Source organism: Leptonotus elevatus, chromosome 2 (genome assembly GCF_054856555.1).
Source record: "Leptonotus elevatus isolate MCC_2025b chromosome 2, RoL_Lele_1.0, whole genome shotgun sequence".
NCBI classification, from domain to species: Eukaryota; Metazoa; Chordata; class Actinopteri; order Syngnathiformes; family Syngnathidae; genus Leptonotus; species Leptonotus elevatus.
Window position 1 is genome coordinate 38,880,341 of NC_141240.1, and position 17,388 is coordinate 38,897,728.

Sequence of the window (17,388 nt, forward strand, 5' to 3'; positions counted from 1 at the left end):
TTCCATTTGTGCACTTCCAGCACCTTCTAGTGGGTAGTTTGATAGTGCAGTTTAATTTTAATTTCGGCATGTTTTGGCTTCTTACATTTAAGAGCCATGCTACTCACCAGATGAAGGATAACGTAAACATAATACGTTCGAGTTCCTCCACAAATTGACTCCATTCACATGCATATTAAGTGTTATTAGTGATTGCAGGTCATTTGTGTGGATTGATGTTAATGTGACCTGTACTATATGAACTCTATGTATAATTATAACCTCAGTTAATTAGCATTGTAAAGATGAGGCTTTTAATCTTAAATGTTTGATGTCATTATGAGGTTTTTTTTAAACATATCTCTATCCCCCCCACAATATCTGCATAATTATCATATCGTGAAGTTTTGATATCATTACACTCCTTCAAGCAATGCTTTCAAAGGTAGAAATGTAGGGGAAGACTAACCCAATTGTGTGTGGTAATCAGTTTTTGGTTGAATGTCTTTCTATTTACAATAATTTCTGGACTTTAAGGCGCACCTGACTATAAGCCGCGCTGGCTAGATTTAGGGAATACTCAAGTTTGTTACACATATAAGCCGCACCCGACGCAAATTGTCTCGCTCTCGCTCTGTCTCTCCTACTGTATTTGAGCTCACTTGGTTTGTTTTGCTCTGCCTGACGCTCTTGCGCTTCTTTTATAGTGCGCCCCCTTGTGATCTGATGGATAAGCCGCACCTTTGTATTAGCCGCAGGTTCGAATGCAAGTGAAAAAAGTAGCGGCTTATAGTTCAGAAATTACTGTTAGTTTTCCTTTGATGACTACAAACAATTGAATTCATCAAATGGTGGCTTTTTGGAAGGTCGAAGGGCATAATAAACAGTGCATTATTTTTGTGTGGGCGGTGCCAAGGTGACATGCTTTTCTCTCCTTTCTGTCTCAAAAAAGCCTGCCAAATTTGAGCTAATTGCTTTTCAGCTACATCGTCTTCTGGAAATTGGATCCTAATTTGCCTTGTCTAGAAAACATCTAAATAGGAAGTATTGTACAATAACAAGTAGTGGCTTGTGAGTACAGTTACATGCCTCAATGACTCATTCTATGCTGTGGACCGACATGAAGTGTGTAAACCCAGAAACTACAGTACTCTATATCGCTCAGGAGCTTACACATGTCCTGCTCATATCAATAAAGGCAGCAACCAGTAGCACTCAAAACTCTTTTTAGTGCCCTAAAGTTTTTTTTTTTTGCAACCTGTCCTTTCAGCCTCCGAACCCAACCTGAAGCTGCGCTCCAGGCTGAAGCAGAAGGTCAGCGAGCGGCGGAGCAGTCCGCTCCTCCGTCGTCGAGACAGCCCCATCACCTCTGCAAAAAAGCGCTCTCTCGACATGGCAGGTAGGGTTTCCATGACGTTTAATATCTTTTTTGGTGGACTGGATACATTCAATGCTTTGTTCTGTTTTTTAATGTATGTGCTCGATGCAGATTCTGCATGTAGCAGTGCCCCGGGCTCGGGCCCAAGCTCCCCGAACAACAGTTACAACAACATCCCCAATGAAAACGGCATCACTGTGTCAGTCTCCAGCAGCAAAGAGGTAATTTACTCTCAAATAAAAGCGTCATACGAGCCCATATTCTGCCAGATTAGTTTGGCGTCTTTGTGCTGGAGTCGAGTGCCAGGTGATTGTTATTGGCTTTTAAACCCAGCAGTGTGTGTGCGTGTGTGTGAATGCAAAGAGCGAATGCTCTTCAGATGATGAGTCAGCAGAGGAGGACCACTGAGGAGCCTGCAAGCTTCTATTTGTGGCTGCCATTAGGAGCACTAGTGGCGTGTGAAGGAGGCTGTTTGCCATCATCTCGACGTCTGCTAGTCCGCACTTGCACATTTGCCACTTCAGTCGTAACATGACATTTTTTATTTGGATTGGATTTGGATTAATCACGATTAATCGCTTCATTAAAAAGGCTTTTTTGTCAACATTTTTTGCCCGCCAAATGTAAAGAACACCTGTTATGTGTTCATTTTTTCGACATTTAATGTTATGAGGACGTCTTCAAAAAAAATGTATCCACTGCACACGCATGTTAATTATTTGCATCATTTAAAATGGAAAAAAATGACCCCAATAGTTTGACATGACCAAATATTCTGAATGTCATACGCAAACATTTATTAAATGCTTTGCTTAAATGCATGTAGTTATGTGTATTGCTCAAAAACAAAACATGTGCTACCTTTAACACTATCCAAATTAATAGTGTAATTCATCTGCGTTAATACATGATTATTTGTGACTAATTAATTAGTTAACGCTTAAACTTTGACAGCACTAGTCATAACCTTTGTCAAAAGGTTTTTTGGGTATGTTTTTTTTTTAAATTTGTAGTGTACTCTTGTGTACAGTTTTTAATAGACCAGCCATTGTTTTGTTTTGTTTTGTTTTCTGCATTGATGAATGATAAACTCATAAAATGATCTCTTTAAAAATACTAGATAGATTTTTCCCTCTGAGTGTTTATCTAAATGCATTTGCAGGCATCCATGAGCCAGAGGTTGTGCGGTGGTGCCGAGCGAGGCTCTATTAGCCAGCTATCCCTCTACACTTCACCATCCTTGCCAAACATTACGCTGGGCTTGCCTGCCACCGCCACCGCCACTGCTGCATCCAACGTAAGAACCTGGCTTTGCCGTAACAGACGACGTCGACGTAGGAACGGCAGTAACACTTTTTGTTCTCTCTCAGGTGACATCTGCTCAGCAAGATGGCAGTCTGCAGCCAGCGCTCTCCCTCAGCCCTCCTTTCCTCTCAGGTGGCCACTTGACACCCTACCTGGCTGAAGCGGCGGCAGGGACAGGCGGGCACAGTCCGCTGCTCCAGCACATGGTACTCATGGAGCAGACTCCTGCGCAGAGCCCCCTGGTGACAGGTAGGAAAAGTCACCATAGGCCAGTTAATTGAGATTTTAAAAAATGTAATAATAATGACTGCAAAGGTTATTTTAGTTAATGAAAACTAATGATAAAACTAAAATCCAAAACAATTCACTCATTTACCTTCTGATTTGGTTGGTGTTAGGGGTCAGGCTGTGGTTGTAGCTGCAGCTTGCCAGCCAGCCAGTAATGCTCACAAAGACGCATGTGCTGGTAGAGGAACTTCAAATCAGACACGTGCACACGCATCCTGGGCAGAGAGAGGGAATTTTTACTTCTCAGTTTAGTCAGCAAAAAGTAATTATTGAACATGATAATTAAAACAATTTCCCCAGTATATGTGTCAGAACCTCTGAAAAAAAAAAAACTAAGCTGTTCATTTTTCTCATTGTGTCATCACTATAAAAGAGCTGCAGTCTGGCAGCCCAGATGGTAGTTTTTTTTTCAATTACATCTGCTAACCTATATTAAGTCTGACTTTTGGAAGACTACGAATATGTGTTGTCATATTTTATGGCCCCATCACTAATGTGCCCCTTTTTCTCTGGCTTGCGCCTCCCCCCAGGTGTAAGTGGCTTGTCCATGTCGCCGGCAGCCTCCATGGCCAAGCTGCAGCGCCAGCACCGACCTCTGGGTCGCACCCAGTCGGCGCCGCTGCCTCAAGGGAGCGCTGCTCAAGCCCATGCCCAGGCGCTCGCTCTACAACAGCTGGTGGTCCAGCAGCAGCACCAACAGTTCCTGGAGAAGCACAAGCAGCAGTTCCAGCAACAGCAACAGCAGCAGCTTCAGTTCAACAAAGTAAGAGAGAAGATGGCAGAGATGCGCATATGAAGATATAGAGATATGGTTTTCAGGGCAGATGCCGATTATTAGTAGTCAAGGAGGCCGATAACCGATATTTGAAATATTCATTTTCAGTAAAAAGGGGGAGAAAAATGTTGCCGTCAAAATGTTTTTTAATACAAATGCCAATCTTGATTTTGTTGTAATGTCTTAAAGCCTTAATGCTTATTGAACAATTTTTTGAACTTTTTAAAATGTAGATTTTTTTTTTAACTCATTCATTGCCATTGATGGCTATAGACGTCAAAATTTCATTTAAACTATTTCTATTAGTTACAAAAAAAAATCCACTTTTGTTAACAAGATAATGAAAACCTAGGAACATTTTTTTATTGTACATTTAGCACAGATATAAAATTGTATTCTTTTTTTAATTAGGGGCATCAGGCAATTAAAAAATGTAATTGTAAATAATCACATGACCAATCAAAAATGTATTCATAAAAATGTATTCATAAAAAAAATAATGCACTGGTGGTTGAACACAAAATATAAGCAAAGAGAAAAGGATAAGTTGTGCAGCTGGTGTTTTCAAGTGTGGGTAGCTGTGTGTATATATTTGTTAAGCGTGCGCTTGATTTACACATTTCTTGTCCAAGCTCTCCTTTCTCTTTTTTTTTGTCGATGAGTAGGTGGAAGCATATTTGGGCTAAGACAGAGCACGTGTGTCTTTGTGTGTGTATGTGCATCATTGGTCCACGTCCATATGACTATGACCAAGTTTCCATGGGCTGCGAGGTTAGTTGCCATGGTAACAGAGCAAAAGCTTTTGCCTCGTACGTCCATGGTGGAAGCGAGCAGATGTTGCTCTGATAGCCAAAACTATTGGAAGTGGGCGGATGAATCGAGGGATTCTCTCTCCTTTGCCTCCTCTTGCGCCGCGCTCGCCGCAAGTGCTCATAGGGGAGCTCTTTCCACATGACTAATTGGTGACACAGCAGAAACTGGTTTGACAGGAGTAATGGTGGTGGGGGTCTGCCGGTCTGGTGGGTCTTGTTCGGGCTGTCAGAATCCTATGATGTCAATGTTGTCCCCTGGTGACAAGCGAGTCAGGGGAGGGCAAGGCTGGTGAATTTTGGAAATTTGGACAGTTGCGTGCTTGCTTGAAGCTGACACTTGTAATACACACACATTCACATACATACAATGACTGATAAGTGACTAATAATCAGCTGAATCGCTGCTCTGTGAACAGCTGGCTCCAGATGTAGTTGTCCTTTAACCGTATCAACTATAGCGCTGGGTATCGATAAAAATGTTATCAATCGATTCAATATTGATTAATTATGGAAGATCAATTCTTCTTAAATATCAAGAACGTGATAAAAACTCTGCAAAAATAAAATTTTGCAGAGGCAATAACTGGTTAAAAATGATTTAGTTTATTAATGAAAACAACACGTGTTATAATCCCGTCAGTGTTACACAAACATTGACATCAGCAAGGATGAGATGAAAGTAGTTTCATAATTCTAATTCAATAATTGTAAATGTAAATTAAAAATATTCTGAATGGTCTGAAAGTGGAATAGGTCAGGCCTTTCATAAATTTAAGAAAATAGATTTAAATTCATGTGAACAGTACATTTTGAGAAAACAGTAAGATACCTTTAAAGGGATACTTGACTCAATGAGCCATTTTCAGTCGGAAAAAAATCATATATTGTCCAGAATTCTTTGGAAGATGACATCACCTGTGCTGAGGAAGTAGGTAACGACCAATCATGGCTGAGTTTGCTGACCAAACCCAGAACACAGGTTAGCCGTGATTGGTCGTTACCTACTTCCTCAGCACAGGTGATGTCATCTTTAGTCGACATAAAGTGGAAAATTTAGTTTTTAAGGGTATTCATTGTATATGAAAAATAATGAAGTTATCAAATTAATCCTGGACAAAATATGAACGTTTTACTGCTGAAAATGGCAAGATGAGTCAAGTATCCCTTTTAAAATTCTATTTTCTTATGAATTTATATTGATTATTCACTTTTTAAAAATTTCTCTAATAAAGTTCCTCAATTCATTCTGTAGACTTGCTTGTGTGTAAGATAATTTAGTTTTACATTATTGTCTATATTTGTAAGGACTATTTTCTTTCTTATTTGGGACAATAAGTAAGGTAAGGGAGTTATATTGGCGGAGGGATATAAGTTGTGATGAGGCAAATGTGTGCCATCATACCAAGCTCGTACCAACAATGTTCAGCTTGCAAAATATCAGCCGAACAACGGCTTGTATCTCAAATAAACTGCCAACTCGAGTCACTTATATCTCAAGGTACCACTGTACATTTTAGTCGGCTGAACTGAACTCACATTCCACTAAAAGTGAGACATGAAATTTGTTGAAAATCTTTTGCTTGCTTGAAAGAGCATTCCAGAGAAAAGGCTTTCTTCGTAACAAGTCATTTCAGTCATCCTCTGAATTAACTCGTGCTCACACTTCTAAGCGAACCCATTAGATCCCGCTGCTTCCTCACACCTCCCGCCTCCGCGTCCCCACAGTTGATAGCCAAGCCCGGCGAGTCGCCCGTGGGCCGCCAGCACCAGAGCCACCCGGAGGAAACGGAGGAGGAGCTGAGAGAGCACCAAGATGTGGGCACGCTACCGCTAGGGGTCACCATCAAGCAAGAGCCACCCGACCCGCACGAGCTCCAGGAGGAAGCGCTGCAACAGCACCGGGAGCGGGAGAGGCAGGCCGAGCAGGAGCTTCTCTTTAGACAGGTACGAATGAGGCCGTGTCTGGGCCAATTTCGATGATGTTGCGCAGAGCGTCGCAGGGAGGTAAAAACAATAAGCTACATTTTCCGCTCCAATCATGACAACTGTGATTGATTTGTGTGCGTGCGAGCAGCAAGCCCTGTTGTTGGAGCAGCAGCGAATTCACCAGCTGAGAAACTATCAAGCTTCCATGGAAGCTGCCGGGCTGTCCATCTCCTTCCCAGGACACCGCCCTCTATCGCGGGCCCAGTCGTCCCCAGCTTCGGCCTCGCCCTTCTCCATCAGTGTCCCACCATCGGATCCGCCCATCAAGCCTCGCTTTATCACTGGTCAGCCCAACCTCTCTGCTTTTGTGGTGGCACGTAATGGAGTGCAAATATGTTGTTACTGTACTTAACACATTTGCTCCCAAAAACTTATGAATAGGTTCTCTTTTAATTATTGCCATGGTCCCAAAAAGGTATTTATACGTTTTTATGGTTTTTTTTTTTTATAAAAACTCGTGTTTCTTTGGAAACTCTGAACTTTAGAGAACACTTAAAGCAATGGTAGTTATTACAAAAACGTCCAGCAGGTGGCAGCAGAGTATAAGAGATCAACTAGGGCCATGTTGCAAAAAAGCTCTTTTCCCCAGTGTTTTAAACAGATTTGTGAATGATGATAAAAACTTAGCTATATTCTAATGCTAATTGCTGTAAAACGGAAAAATATACAAATATGCATTTTTTCCTGATGAAAGAAGAGACTCTAATCTTTTTTTTGGTAGATTCCATGTATTTATAGCAATAGAACACAATATTCTGTGGACCTTACAAAATCTGTCAAAATCCAGTAAAACAGCCCGGAGCGAAGGGGGTTGCTTCAGTGAAAATGGCTGCAAGTATATGAGTTAAGTAGATTTTTTTATGGTATCTGTACTTTACTGTTTTACTGTTTCATTCTAGAATGAAGTGTACTTAGACAAATTGCGAGTATCGCTTTGTGGATCTTGCCTTTCAAAGGTGACTTTCATTCATCCATTTTCTGAACCGCTTATTCTCACTAGGTTCGTGGTGGGCAAAAGGTGACTTGAGTACGGTATTTATTTTTCGGATGACTTTTCCGCCCTACATTTTGTAACAGACTTCACTGTCTATTAATTACTTTTGCAAAACAGGCTTATTACTTATTTCAAACTCCTCGCATGACAACACGGTAAATTGAACTGTGTTTGAAATCGACGTTTATCGATGGGCGAGTACTGACACCAGGCCGATAGCTGGCCTTATTTCAAGGTCGCGGGCTGCACTCTTGTAGCGGTTTTACGATTAGGAACTAGAAATTAGAAATAAGAAGAATAGAAAATTGCCATTCACTTCATTCTATTTTAAGGAAAATTGCTAGATAGGCATATATAGGTTTTCTTTGAAATTGACTTTTTTTTCCCTTTTTTCTTTTTAAATTTTACGTACCATAAGTACTAGGTGGTATCAATAAGCGAAGTGTGCATCTCGGCAGCGCGGTGCATTATGGTTAGGCCGGCTGGTAGCCTGCTACCAACTTGTCATTGAAAAGTAATGAAGTCTAACTGGGGAAGCGCCGATTTGGACCATTTCAAGCGTTGGAAAGTGTATGTTTTTTATTGAATCTATTTTAAACATGAATAACATGTCGTTGCTGACTGTCTTCTGCCGGGACACGACAGTTAAGTCTATTTAAGTGCTTATTATTTGACTGAATGTGTGCACTTTACCGGGAGTTGGACCGAGGACACAACACCGGGACGCGATCAAAAGACGGGTAGGAGCTTTCTTCATTGAAGGGGTCAATTGGGGCTAGAAGCAGGTTCTTAAATGACTGTCACTCCATTAGTTTGGTTAAACGTACGTCCGCTAGCAAGCTTCCGTCTCTTACCTCGTTTTAAAAATAATAAATTTGGATCTTTCTTTTCTGTCTAGAAATTGCAAAGAGAGGTTTACAAGCGTTCACTGCACTCGAGCTTTGCACCAAGTGCACCTGTTGTTTTTTTTTACATACGGCGAAAGCCGTTTAAAGGTCTCATATTATTCAACTTTTCAACATGCTAAAATAGTTCTCTAATGTGTAAAAGACATGTCTGTGACATGCATTCGTCAAAATTGACTTTGGATCTAATATTTTTGCTGTCCCTAAATCAGCCAAAAAACGCTCTGTTTAAAACGGCCCGTTTTAGGGGTGTGTCACTTTTATGTAAATAGCTGCACCAGGCCACGCCTCGGCCATGCCCTTCTCTGTCAAAGGGGCAGTGATTTCGGTTACGGGAGCCATGTGCTAATGTTGTGAATGGAAACGACTGGCCATGGGAACAGAAGAAAAGAAAAATACAGACATGTCTTTTACACATTTGACAACTATTTTAATATGTGGAAAAAAGTGGCATAACGTTTAACCATAAGAAAAACTAGCATAACGTTACTACAGAGATGTTGTAGTTTTAGTTTGTGATTGTTTAGGCAATGGATATTTGGCAATGGGTAAATGCCGTGAATGTCTCCGATTTGCCGTGAATGCTTGTAGACATTTACAAGCGGCTATGAATAACGCAAATGTGAACATTTAGGCAAACTGCGCGGTCGCAACGTGCAAGCCATCTCGTCAAGACCACTTAGCGGCCGGTTAGCATCACAAAGTCATGCCGACTAGGTGGCGAGTTGCCAGTCACGGCAAATTAACCACCGCGGATTGTATCTTGACAAAACAATACGCAACCGCTTCATATTATCCAACCACCGTCTGCGTTATCATATCTGACCTCTTGTAACCAAACAACCTCCACACGACAAATGTAGCCCGCACTTTAGGCACCAAAAATACACCAGTAATATGGTAGAAGGTGCACATCTCTTATTAGAAAGGATAGGAAGGAAGGCTAAATCAAAAATGTTAAATTTAAGTAAGTAATAAGTTTAAACGTGTTGCAAATCCAGGTCTGAACAGGCTCTCACGAACAAAACAGTCCTTTGAGAAATGATGTCGGTACACGTCCTTCAAAAATAAAAGTAATCCACTGTCTTCTCGAAGACTTGGGACGAAGGAAGCAACCACTTTTTCCTGGTCATTCTTTCCCCTCTCCACGGAGCATTTGTGAGCAGGGGAGAAAAAGAAAGGCGTGACAAACCTAACCTAACATTAACCCGAGGGGGCTCGGTCAAGTGCACTTCCGTGTCTTTTTGATGTCACTACGTCGCGGAAGATTAATCTGCCCGTTTGAAGCACATATTTTAGAAAGGAGGAGAAAGCTAAAGAAGTTGCGGACTGATTTTTTTTTTTATACCTGGTTTGATTGTAGACAGGCCGAGGATGCATATTACTGGTAGAAACCCCCACTAAAGTGCATTTTCATACTATGGGGCCTTTAAACAATGCTTGCAAGCTTTAAGGTGTGCAGTTACGCAAACAATTTCAGCACTCCATTCGCCGCCATTCAAATGACGGCTTTGTTTGGTAGCAAGTCACGCATGCGCAGACGTAATGCGCACTTCGCGTATGACCACTCAAGAGAAAAAAAGTGGTATTGACATCTGTCTATGTTGAATGATATTTTGGTGACAAAAACAATGGCAGCAGCAACATGGAGAAACATAAACCATAGATCTTATCTAATGAAACTTTTTTTTTTTTTTTTTGCTTCAAGAATGGATAGTGGTAAATGTGTTGTCTTGTGCCAGCCTAAAAACAACAGGCTTCCAGAAAATCTCCACCAAATCTGAAAAAAAAAACCACACACATAGAGAGTAGCTATTTGTAAAAAAAAAATTGGTAGTCACTTTACCTTAATAGGGTTATGGGAATACATAGCATTGATAGCATAAAAGTCAAGCCAACATGAGCGAGTATCTTGACTTCTACTAAGTACAGAGTATGAGTCATTTGGCCAGCTGTAATTTTGAGTGAATATTGTCTTGCCGAATTCCAAACCAATGGATGTCTTCTCTCTATGCGTGTTTCCTCCAGGTCTCGTGTACGATTCTCTAATGCAGAAGCACCAGTGCATGTGCGGCAACACCAACAGTCACCCAGAGCACGCGGGCCGGATCCAGAGCATTTGGTCCCGCTTGCAGGAAACCGGATTCAGGGCGCAGTGCGAGGTAGTATCCCCACATTTCTTCATTACGTACAAGTTGTAAAGGCACACAGCGTTTGATTTGTGTGTGTGTGTGTGTGTGTGTGTGCGTGTAGTGCATCCGTGGGAGAAAAGCCACTCTGGAAGAACTGCAGACGGTTCACTCTGAAGCCCACGTCCTGCTGTATGGAACCAACCCTCTCAGACAGAAACTCGATTGTAAGCACGCACACACGCGCAGGGTCGCTCGGCTCTCCATTTACCTGACCTGACTTTGTTTTTTCCCCCACTCTACCAGGTTCAATCACGCCCATGTTTGTGCGGCTACCGTGTGGCGGGGTGGGCGTAAGTGGCGTATTGCATGATACGTTAAACACGAATACAGTAAAGCCAATTCATACCGGGTAACCGTGTGGGTCCATTTCAGGTGGACAGTGACACCATCTGGAATGAAGTCCACTCGTCCAGCGCAGCGCGCCTCGCCGTGGGCTCCGTTGTGGAGCTTGTCTTCAAAGTGGCCACCGGGGAGCTGAAGGTATCGTCATCATGCCGTTGTCATATTTTCACCAGCAAATGCTATTCTTCACTTTGGGTAAAAAAACTGGCCTGTAAGAATGTAGTAATTGTGTCGGAAGTACAATTCGTTGTAAAATGAGAATTTTCACTTTTTTAAAATATTTTGCAGTTATTTTTACCCAATTTTCCTCGTTTTTTTTGTGTGGGAAAAGTATGTTGACGTTTATCATTGTTCTTTGAAGAATTTTTGGTGTTTGATTTGAGTTTATTTTTCCCCGCCAATGCATTTCAAAGGGCTTAATTTATATGCGGACTTTCGCACTTGGTAGACAATCTCTACTTGAGTAAAAGTACAATTACTTGTCTAAAAAAGAACTTTGATAAAAGTACTCCCTCAAATAATTACTCAAGTAAAAGTAAAAAAGTACAGGCTCTGAAATGTACTTGACGAGTAAAAGTAAAAAGTATTTTCACTGGATGTGTCCTAGCCAATTGCACGTCATGTCATAGATTGACGTCGAGCCAATTACAATCTGGGATGTAGAGGACCGTGTGTAACGCTTCATATGATTGGCGGGGCCAAGAATCATTGACGGCTGCTTCTTCTTCCAGGTCTATTATTTCAATCGTTTTCATGCATTTAAAACGGGCGTAACAACCTTGTTTTGAAAATGTATCGAGTAAAAAGATACTCATGTTCAAATGTAACGGATAAAAGTAAAAAGTAGTCAAAAAAATAAATACACAGGAAAGTACAAAGTGCTGAAAAAAAAATACTCCGGTACAGTAACAAAGTAGTTGTACTCCGATACTAAAACCTCGCTCTGAGTGTGAGACGTGCATTTTAGCAAACCGTTTTTTAAAAAGAGTACATGTGTGTGTTTCAAGCTGTTTATTGACACTGCCAGTTAAGGTTTACTGTAAAAGTAATAAAGAAAATTAAATGTTGTGTATTTCCCAAAACACAGAGCTTCGTCTTTAAAACGTTAGCTTAATGCTAGCACATAATGCGAAACCAAATAGGCAGACTAACATATTAGCATTAGTGTTGCGCCAAACCTTTAAATAACGATGAGCCGAACACAAAAGAATGATCAATATAAACAGGAAGATGACAACAAAAGTCACAACGGGCATGAATTTTGTTCTTACCGTTAATTCAAATTAGGTTAAAAAACAGGAGACTGAGTAAAAGGCCTTTATTTTAACATGGCCAGTTGCTTAAAGGTGCGTTGTGCCGTTTAAAAAGGTAAAATTCAAGCTTTTTCTACACCATGCATGCTCCACTAATGTCCAGATGAGTACGAAGAGCCCTGACTGTTTTCCTTGGAGAGGGGCGGAGTTTTTCTTACCTTATTTGAAGTCATGTCTTCGGTAGTCAACTGTGGCTGTCACTTTAAGATTACGCACGCGTAACATGAACGAGCCTGACACTGATGTTGCAGTTACGCTTTGGGCCAGAGGTGGCAGTCGTGAGTAAGTAAGTGACAAACTGCACAAAGATCCTTTAAAAAAAAAAAAAGCAAATTTCCGCAGTTGTAGGCCTTCAGACAATTTTTTAATCAACTGGTCACTTTAAAATAAAGGCCTTTAATTCATAACTACTTTGAGTACCTGAGCCTCTTGTTTTTTTGAAATTATTTGCTGAACCTTCCACTGAAGAGCACCAAAGAGACATTTTTGAAAATAATCCAAAACATCCTATGTATCACTCCTGCATGCTCTGATTGCTTAAGATTCAAATTATTTGCAAGTATCAAATGTCTTTGTTTCCTTTCATCAAATCGACCTATTGCCTGCATGCAACACACTGCCCCCTGGAGGCCAATCCACACACAACAAAGGCAGCACATATACAGTACAGCACTTTCCAGGCAGGTGAAATACAAGTAGGTGTCATGTTAGCCGTGTGGCAATACTTGGATGAAAACACTAAAGCTAGGGAGAAAAAAAAAAGCCAAATTGTAAACTGGATGAAGCGTTCACTTTCAACCTTGTACTTGGACTCGGTTTGAGAAAAAAGCGGCATTGGTTTAATTACTCATGGTTTTTTTGTCTTCGCGCTATTCATGGCCAAGCTTGGCACCTTACTGTGTTTTTCACTAAATGCATTTACTGCCAGTCAAAGCACATTTCAAACTATTTTTGTGGTTGATGGGCTTGTTGTTCGTCTTATTCATTTCCCCAGAATGGTTTCGCTGTGGTGCGACCTCCAGGACACCACGCAGAGGAAAGCACTCCCATGTAAGGCCGCAGCTGTCAACACACTCAGTAGGACACAACAAATACTAGTGACATGCTATCTGCGACAGAAATGACACATTTTTTCACTTCATTAGTACATTTCCGTGCCAATTTCTAGTTTTTTTCTTCTCTTTAACTCCTTTGCTGCAAAACGTTATCCAAAAAGAAAAGCCATACTGCCAGCCGATTTCAAGCGTTTTAACTCCTCTTTCAAGGCAAACAGAATAATGTGTGCTATGGCTACCTAAACATGGTGGGTACCATTCTCTCATTAGAAAAAAAAAAGTATGATTCTACCTTATTCCGTTCCATTTCACAATAGGTCATTTTAAGCGAAAATGGAAAAAAATAAGAAAACAAGCTTTTTGTGAAAAGATGCATTTTCTGAACAACAGTGACATTGACACTAATAGTTTTTGTTTCGTGACACTCTGTGAATTATATTTAATGTGACAAGCTTTGATTATTCACAACATCCTTAAAAACGTATTTCCTAAACCCCGCCATGTTGTCATGCTATTTGATCCTAGCCTGAAAATTCCGACTCACTCGCGGCTTTGCCGGAGAGCGAGTCTGGTCAACCGCCCTATCAGTCGCATTTCTGAGGCGGGGCAAACCTGAGCTGACAGACAGTGGAATGAACCAATGAGCGAAGAGTGGACGTGACGTCAGAAAAGCGACTCATTGAAGTTTGTTTTTTTGCAGAGACGTAGTAAAAATTCAACATGGCTACTAGCTGAAGAGAGACAGTTAGTGAATGACTTATGTGGTTGTTGCGAGAAAAATGTGAAGAGTGACGATGCTCACGTAGACGACGTAACACAAATAGACAAATTTGATTGGTCTATGGCCTGTCCAGATGTGGCTTCCAGGCTAATTTGATCCACGGGATACCATTGAAAAGAGATACAACGCTGCCATCATGCTGCCATCTGCTGGCCATAGTTAGCAGGTGTTTTTTTTTCAGCTCATTCATGAAACCGGAGCTGCCCAAGACATTGCACTGCCCATTGAAAAAAAAAAACAGTAGTATTGGCAGTACTCGTTGAGTTTTCCGTTAACGTCAATTAACCCCAATTTACATTTTTTCTGCTGGGCAATTTATTATTACTTTTTTTTCTTCTTTTTTTTTTTTACTGATATTGACTCTTTTTTTTTTTCCCACATAAGAACAACATGGATTTTTTTTTTTTATGGGTTAGCTCATGTTTTTATTTGTTATAGTATGGCTGTAAGGTGTTGTAAACTTACCAAGCTTATATGTAACATTTTTTAACATGAACATCATGCAAATCAACTTGCGATTGTGATTGGTTAGCTAGGATCCAATCATGAACCAGAAGTTTTGACATCATCCAAATTATGCGTTTGCATTGGTTTAGACACGCAAATATGGCATGTCCACTGCAATGATCTATGGTCCGAAGGGGTTGACGTTCACTGGAGGAAAAGAGTTAAAAAATGAAAACAAAGTAGGTTTCTTTTGACATTCCAGGGGCTTCTGCTACTTCAACTCTGTGGCCATCGCTGCCAAACTGCTGCAGCAGAGACTCAACATCAACAGGATCCTCATCGTCGACTGGGTAGGCACGGCATTCGTTTGACGATCATTTCCGCTCGTTTCTCACAACCTGTGATTTCAGGATGTTCACCACGGCAACGGCACCCAGCAAGCCTTCTACGATGACCCCAATGTTCTCTACCTGTCTATTCATCGATACGATGACGGCAATTTCTTCCCCGGGAGTGGCGCGCCTGAGGAGGTGAGAAAATGTGCTCGGACGCATTGCAGGAAAATAGCAGATTGTCTGGCAATTTGTTGAAAGTAGAATGTAATATGTTGTTGCTGTCTCATCTGCAGGTGGGAAGTGGCCCAGGAGTCGGGTTCAACGTCAATGTCGCCTTCACGGGAGGACTTGAGCCGCCCATTGGAGATGTGGAGTACCTGGCGGCCTTCAGGTGCCCGATGGACCCTCAAAGACATGCGGGTGATGTTTGAAAATGAGGCCAAAGAGTCTGAAATACTGTTCTCGTTCTTTTAGGTCTGTGGTGATGCCCATTGCCAGTGAGTTTGCTCCGGACATCGTGCTAGTGTCCTCTGGTTTCGACGCAGTGGAAGGACACCCTCCACCACTTGGGGGCTACATGCTAACATCCAAATGTGGGTACAAGATTTTGTAAAGTTAGCTTCTTATCACCAAACCTGCAGTCAGCCACGGTAGTTTTTACTTTATCAGGACCAAGCAATGCCTGTAAGAGTGAAAGACTGAAAGTAATTGACGATAATTGCCTATATTAATAGTTTAAATTAGGGGTGTCAAAATTAGTCCATTAATTTTTAGTTAATTTAAAGTTTATTTAACGTCACTATCTTTTTTTTACGTCCGGTTAATGACCGCCCCTTATTTAGAAAGCCTGTATTTGGGGAATTCCAGGCGCAAAGCAGCAGACACGCCCGCGTCAAAATATAGCAGTAAGAAATTTGATAATAATGCATATATTTGTGGAGACTGGGATCAAGTTGTATTTTACAATTTTAAAACTGTGCACAATTTCCCAAGTTACTTCATGTTAAAGATTAGATAGCTCTTAATATGAAAACAAAAAAAATGCACTGAGCTGTCATTGTCTTAAAATGCAATTATGCCATCTAGTGGCAGAAAAAATGACCAACACAAATCAATATCACACACATCTCAGTACATCTTTTTAAATTTTAACTCAATTTTATGAATTATGAAATTACTGTATCAATGACTAAAAGATGCAGCCATATTTCTATTAACATTTTTTCGACTTATTTAACAAGCGTATGAAAACGTATTGTACATTTTATTGTACATTTAAAACAGATATAAAATTTGCGATTAATCGTGAGTTAACTATTGAAGTCATACATTTAATTACGATTAAAAATGTAATCGCCTGACACCCTATACCCAGATCCCAAATTTGAAACTCATTTTACCGCAATGCTCTTTTTTTTTTTTTTTTTTTTTTTTTTTTGTGAACAATACCGACAGTGAGATATACAATAACAATAAAGAATAATTAACACTAATCAGACATTACAACAACTTAACATATTAACATGTGACCCAATCCAACCCCACCCCTTGGATCTTAAAAACACACAAAGCACTTTAAAACTGAACCGCAATCACTCGTACTCACTGTCTTGAAGGTTTCGGCTATCTGACCCGCCAGCTGATGAGTCTTGCCGGAGGCAGGTTGGTCCTGGCTCTGGAAGGGGGTCACGATCTAACGGCCATCTGTGACGCCTCGGAGGCCTGCGTCGCTGCACTGCTGGGACAGGAGGTGAGCAGGCCGCTTTTTGAATCATTGTTGACTTGATTCATTGACTAGCAGAGAGGGTGCGCCCCCTTGTGGAAAGTATTGAACTGCAACGTTGAAATCATATTTTTGTTCTGGTGTGTGCATGTGCAGCTGGACCCCCTACCCAAGGCTGTCCTCGAGGACAGGCCCAACCCCAATGCCGTGCGTTCTCTGGAGAAAGTTCTCGAGACTCACTGTAAGGAACTTTTGGGAACCTTTACAGGGGGGAATTTATCCCCCCTCTTCCTTGTCTTCTTGATAAGATTTCTGGTGTTATTTGACCTTAATGTGAGGTCATGTGACTGCCTAGCACCATCTGATTGGTCAGATGGAGTCAAAAATCACTTGAGGTTATGTTGAATTGGTGAAAATTGAACTGAGACAGACGTCTGTGACAAACCAAAACAATTAGATTGTGTAAGTAAAAATAGATACAACTATAAGTAGTGAGCAGAATGTAGCTTAAAGGAACAGAAAATAGAGTTCCTTCTTAAAGGCGCAGTCAACCGTAAACATTTCTTATGACATTCTGATTAATATTACATTTGTGGAATAAGAAAATCCAGCCGTTTTTATCCATCTCAGGGGGCGGCCATTTTGCCACTTGCTGCCGACTGACGATGACATCACAGTTGCTCAGGGCTCAGGCAACGACCAATCACACCTCACCTGTTTTCTGAAGCTGAGCTGTGATTGGTTGTTACCTTAGCAACTGTGGACAGCAAGTGACAAA

The 17,388-nt window shown here is 41.1% G+C and overlaps 1 protein-coding gene across 3 annotated transcripts in view; it reads left to right on the forward strand.

Annotated features, from left to right (window-relative positions):
* Window positions 1-17,388, forward strand: part of LOC147179957 (histone deacetylase 4-like) — a 62,288-nt gene that overhangs the window by 41,148 nt on the left and 3,752 nt on the right. For all 3 annotated transcript variants that reach the window (XM_086068986.1, XM_086068987.1, XM_086068985.1), the window contains 18 exons: window positions 1,250-1,378; window positions 1,469-1,578; window positions 2,520-2,654; window positions 2,728-2,911; window positions 3,481-3,713; window positions 6,263-6,481; window positions 6,612-6,807; window positions 10,451-10,584; window positions 10,676-10,778; window positions 10,858-10,904; window positions 10,987-11,094; window positions 13,264-13,319; window positions 14,815-14,902; window positions 14,963-15,082; window positions 15,181-15,278; window positions 15,362-15,480; window positions 16,504-16,637; window positions 16,767-16,851. In XM_086068986.1, coding sequence (XP_085925112.1) covers window positions 1,250-1,378; window positions 1,469-1,578; window positions 2,520-2,654; window positions 2,728-2,911; window positions 3,481-3,713; window positions 6,263-6,481; window positions 6,612-6,807; window positions 10,451-10,584; window positions 10,676-10,778; window positions 10,858-10,904; window positions 10,987-11,094; window positions 13,264-13,319; window positions 14,815-14,902; window positions 14,963-15,082; window positions 15,181-15,278; window positions 15,362-15,480; window positions 16,504-16,637; window positions 16,767-16,851 — 2,298 coding nt within the window. The remainder of the gene's footprint in view (window positions 1-1,249; window positions 1,379-1,468; window positions 1,579-2,519; window positions 2,655-2,727; window positions 2,912-3,480; window positions 3,714-6,262; window positions 6,482-6,611; window positions 6,808-10,450; window positions 10,585-10,675; window positions 10,779-10,857; window positions 10,905-10,986; window positions 11,095-13,263; window positions 13,320-14,814; window positions 14,903-14,962; window positions 15,083-15,180; window positions 15,279-15,361; window positions 15,481-16,503; window positions 16,638-16,766; window positions 16,852-17,388) is intronic.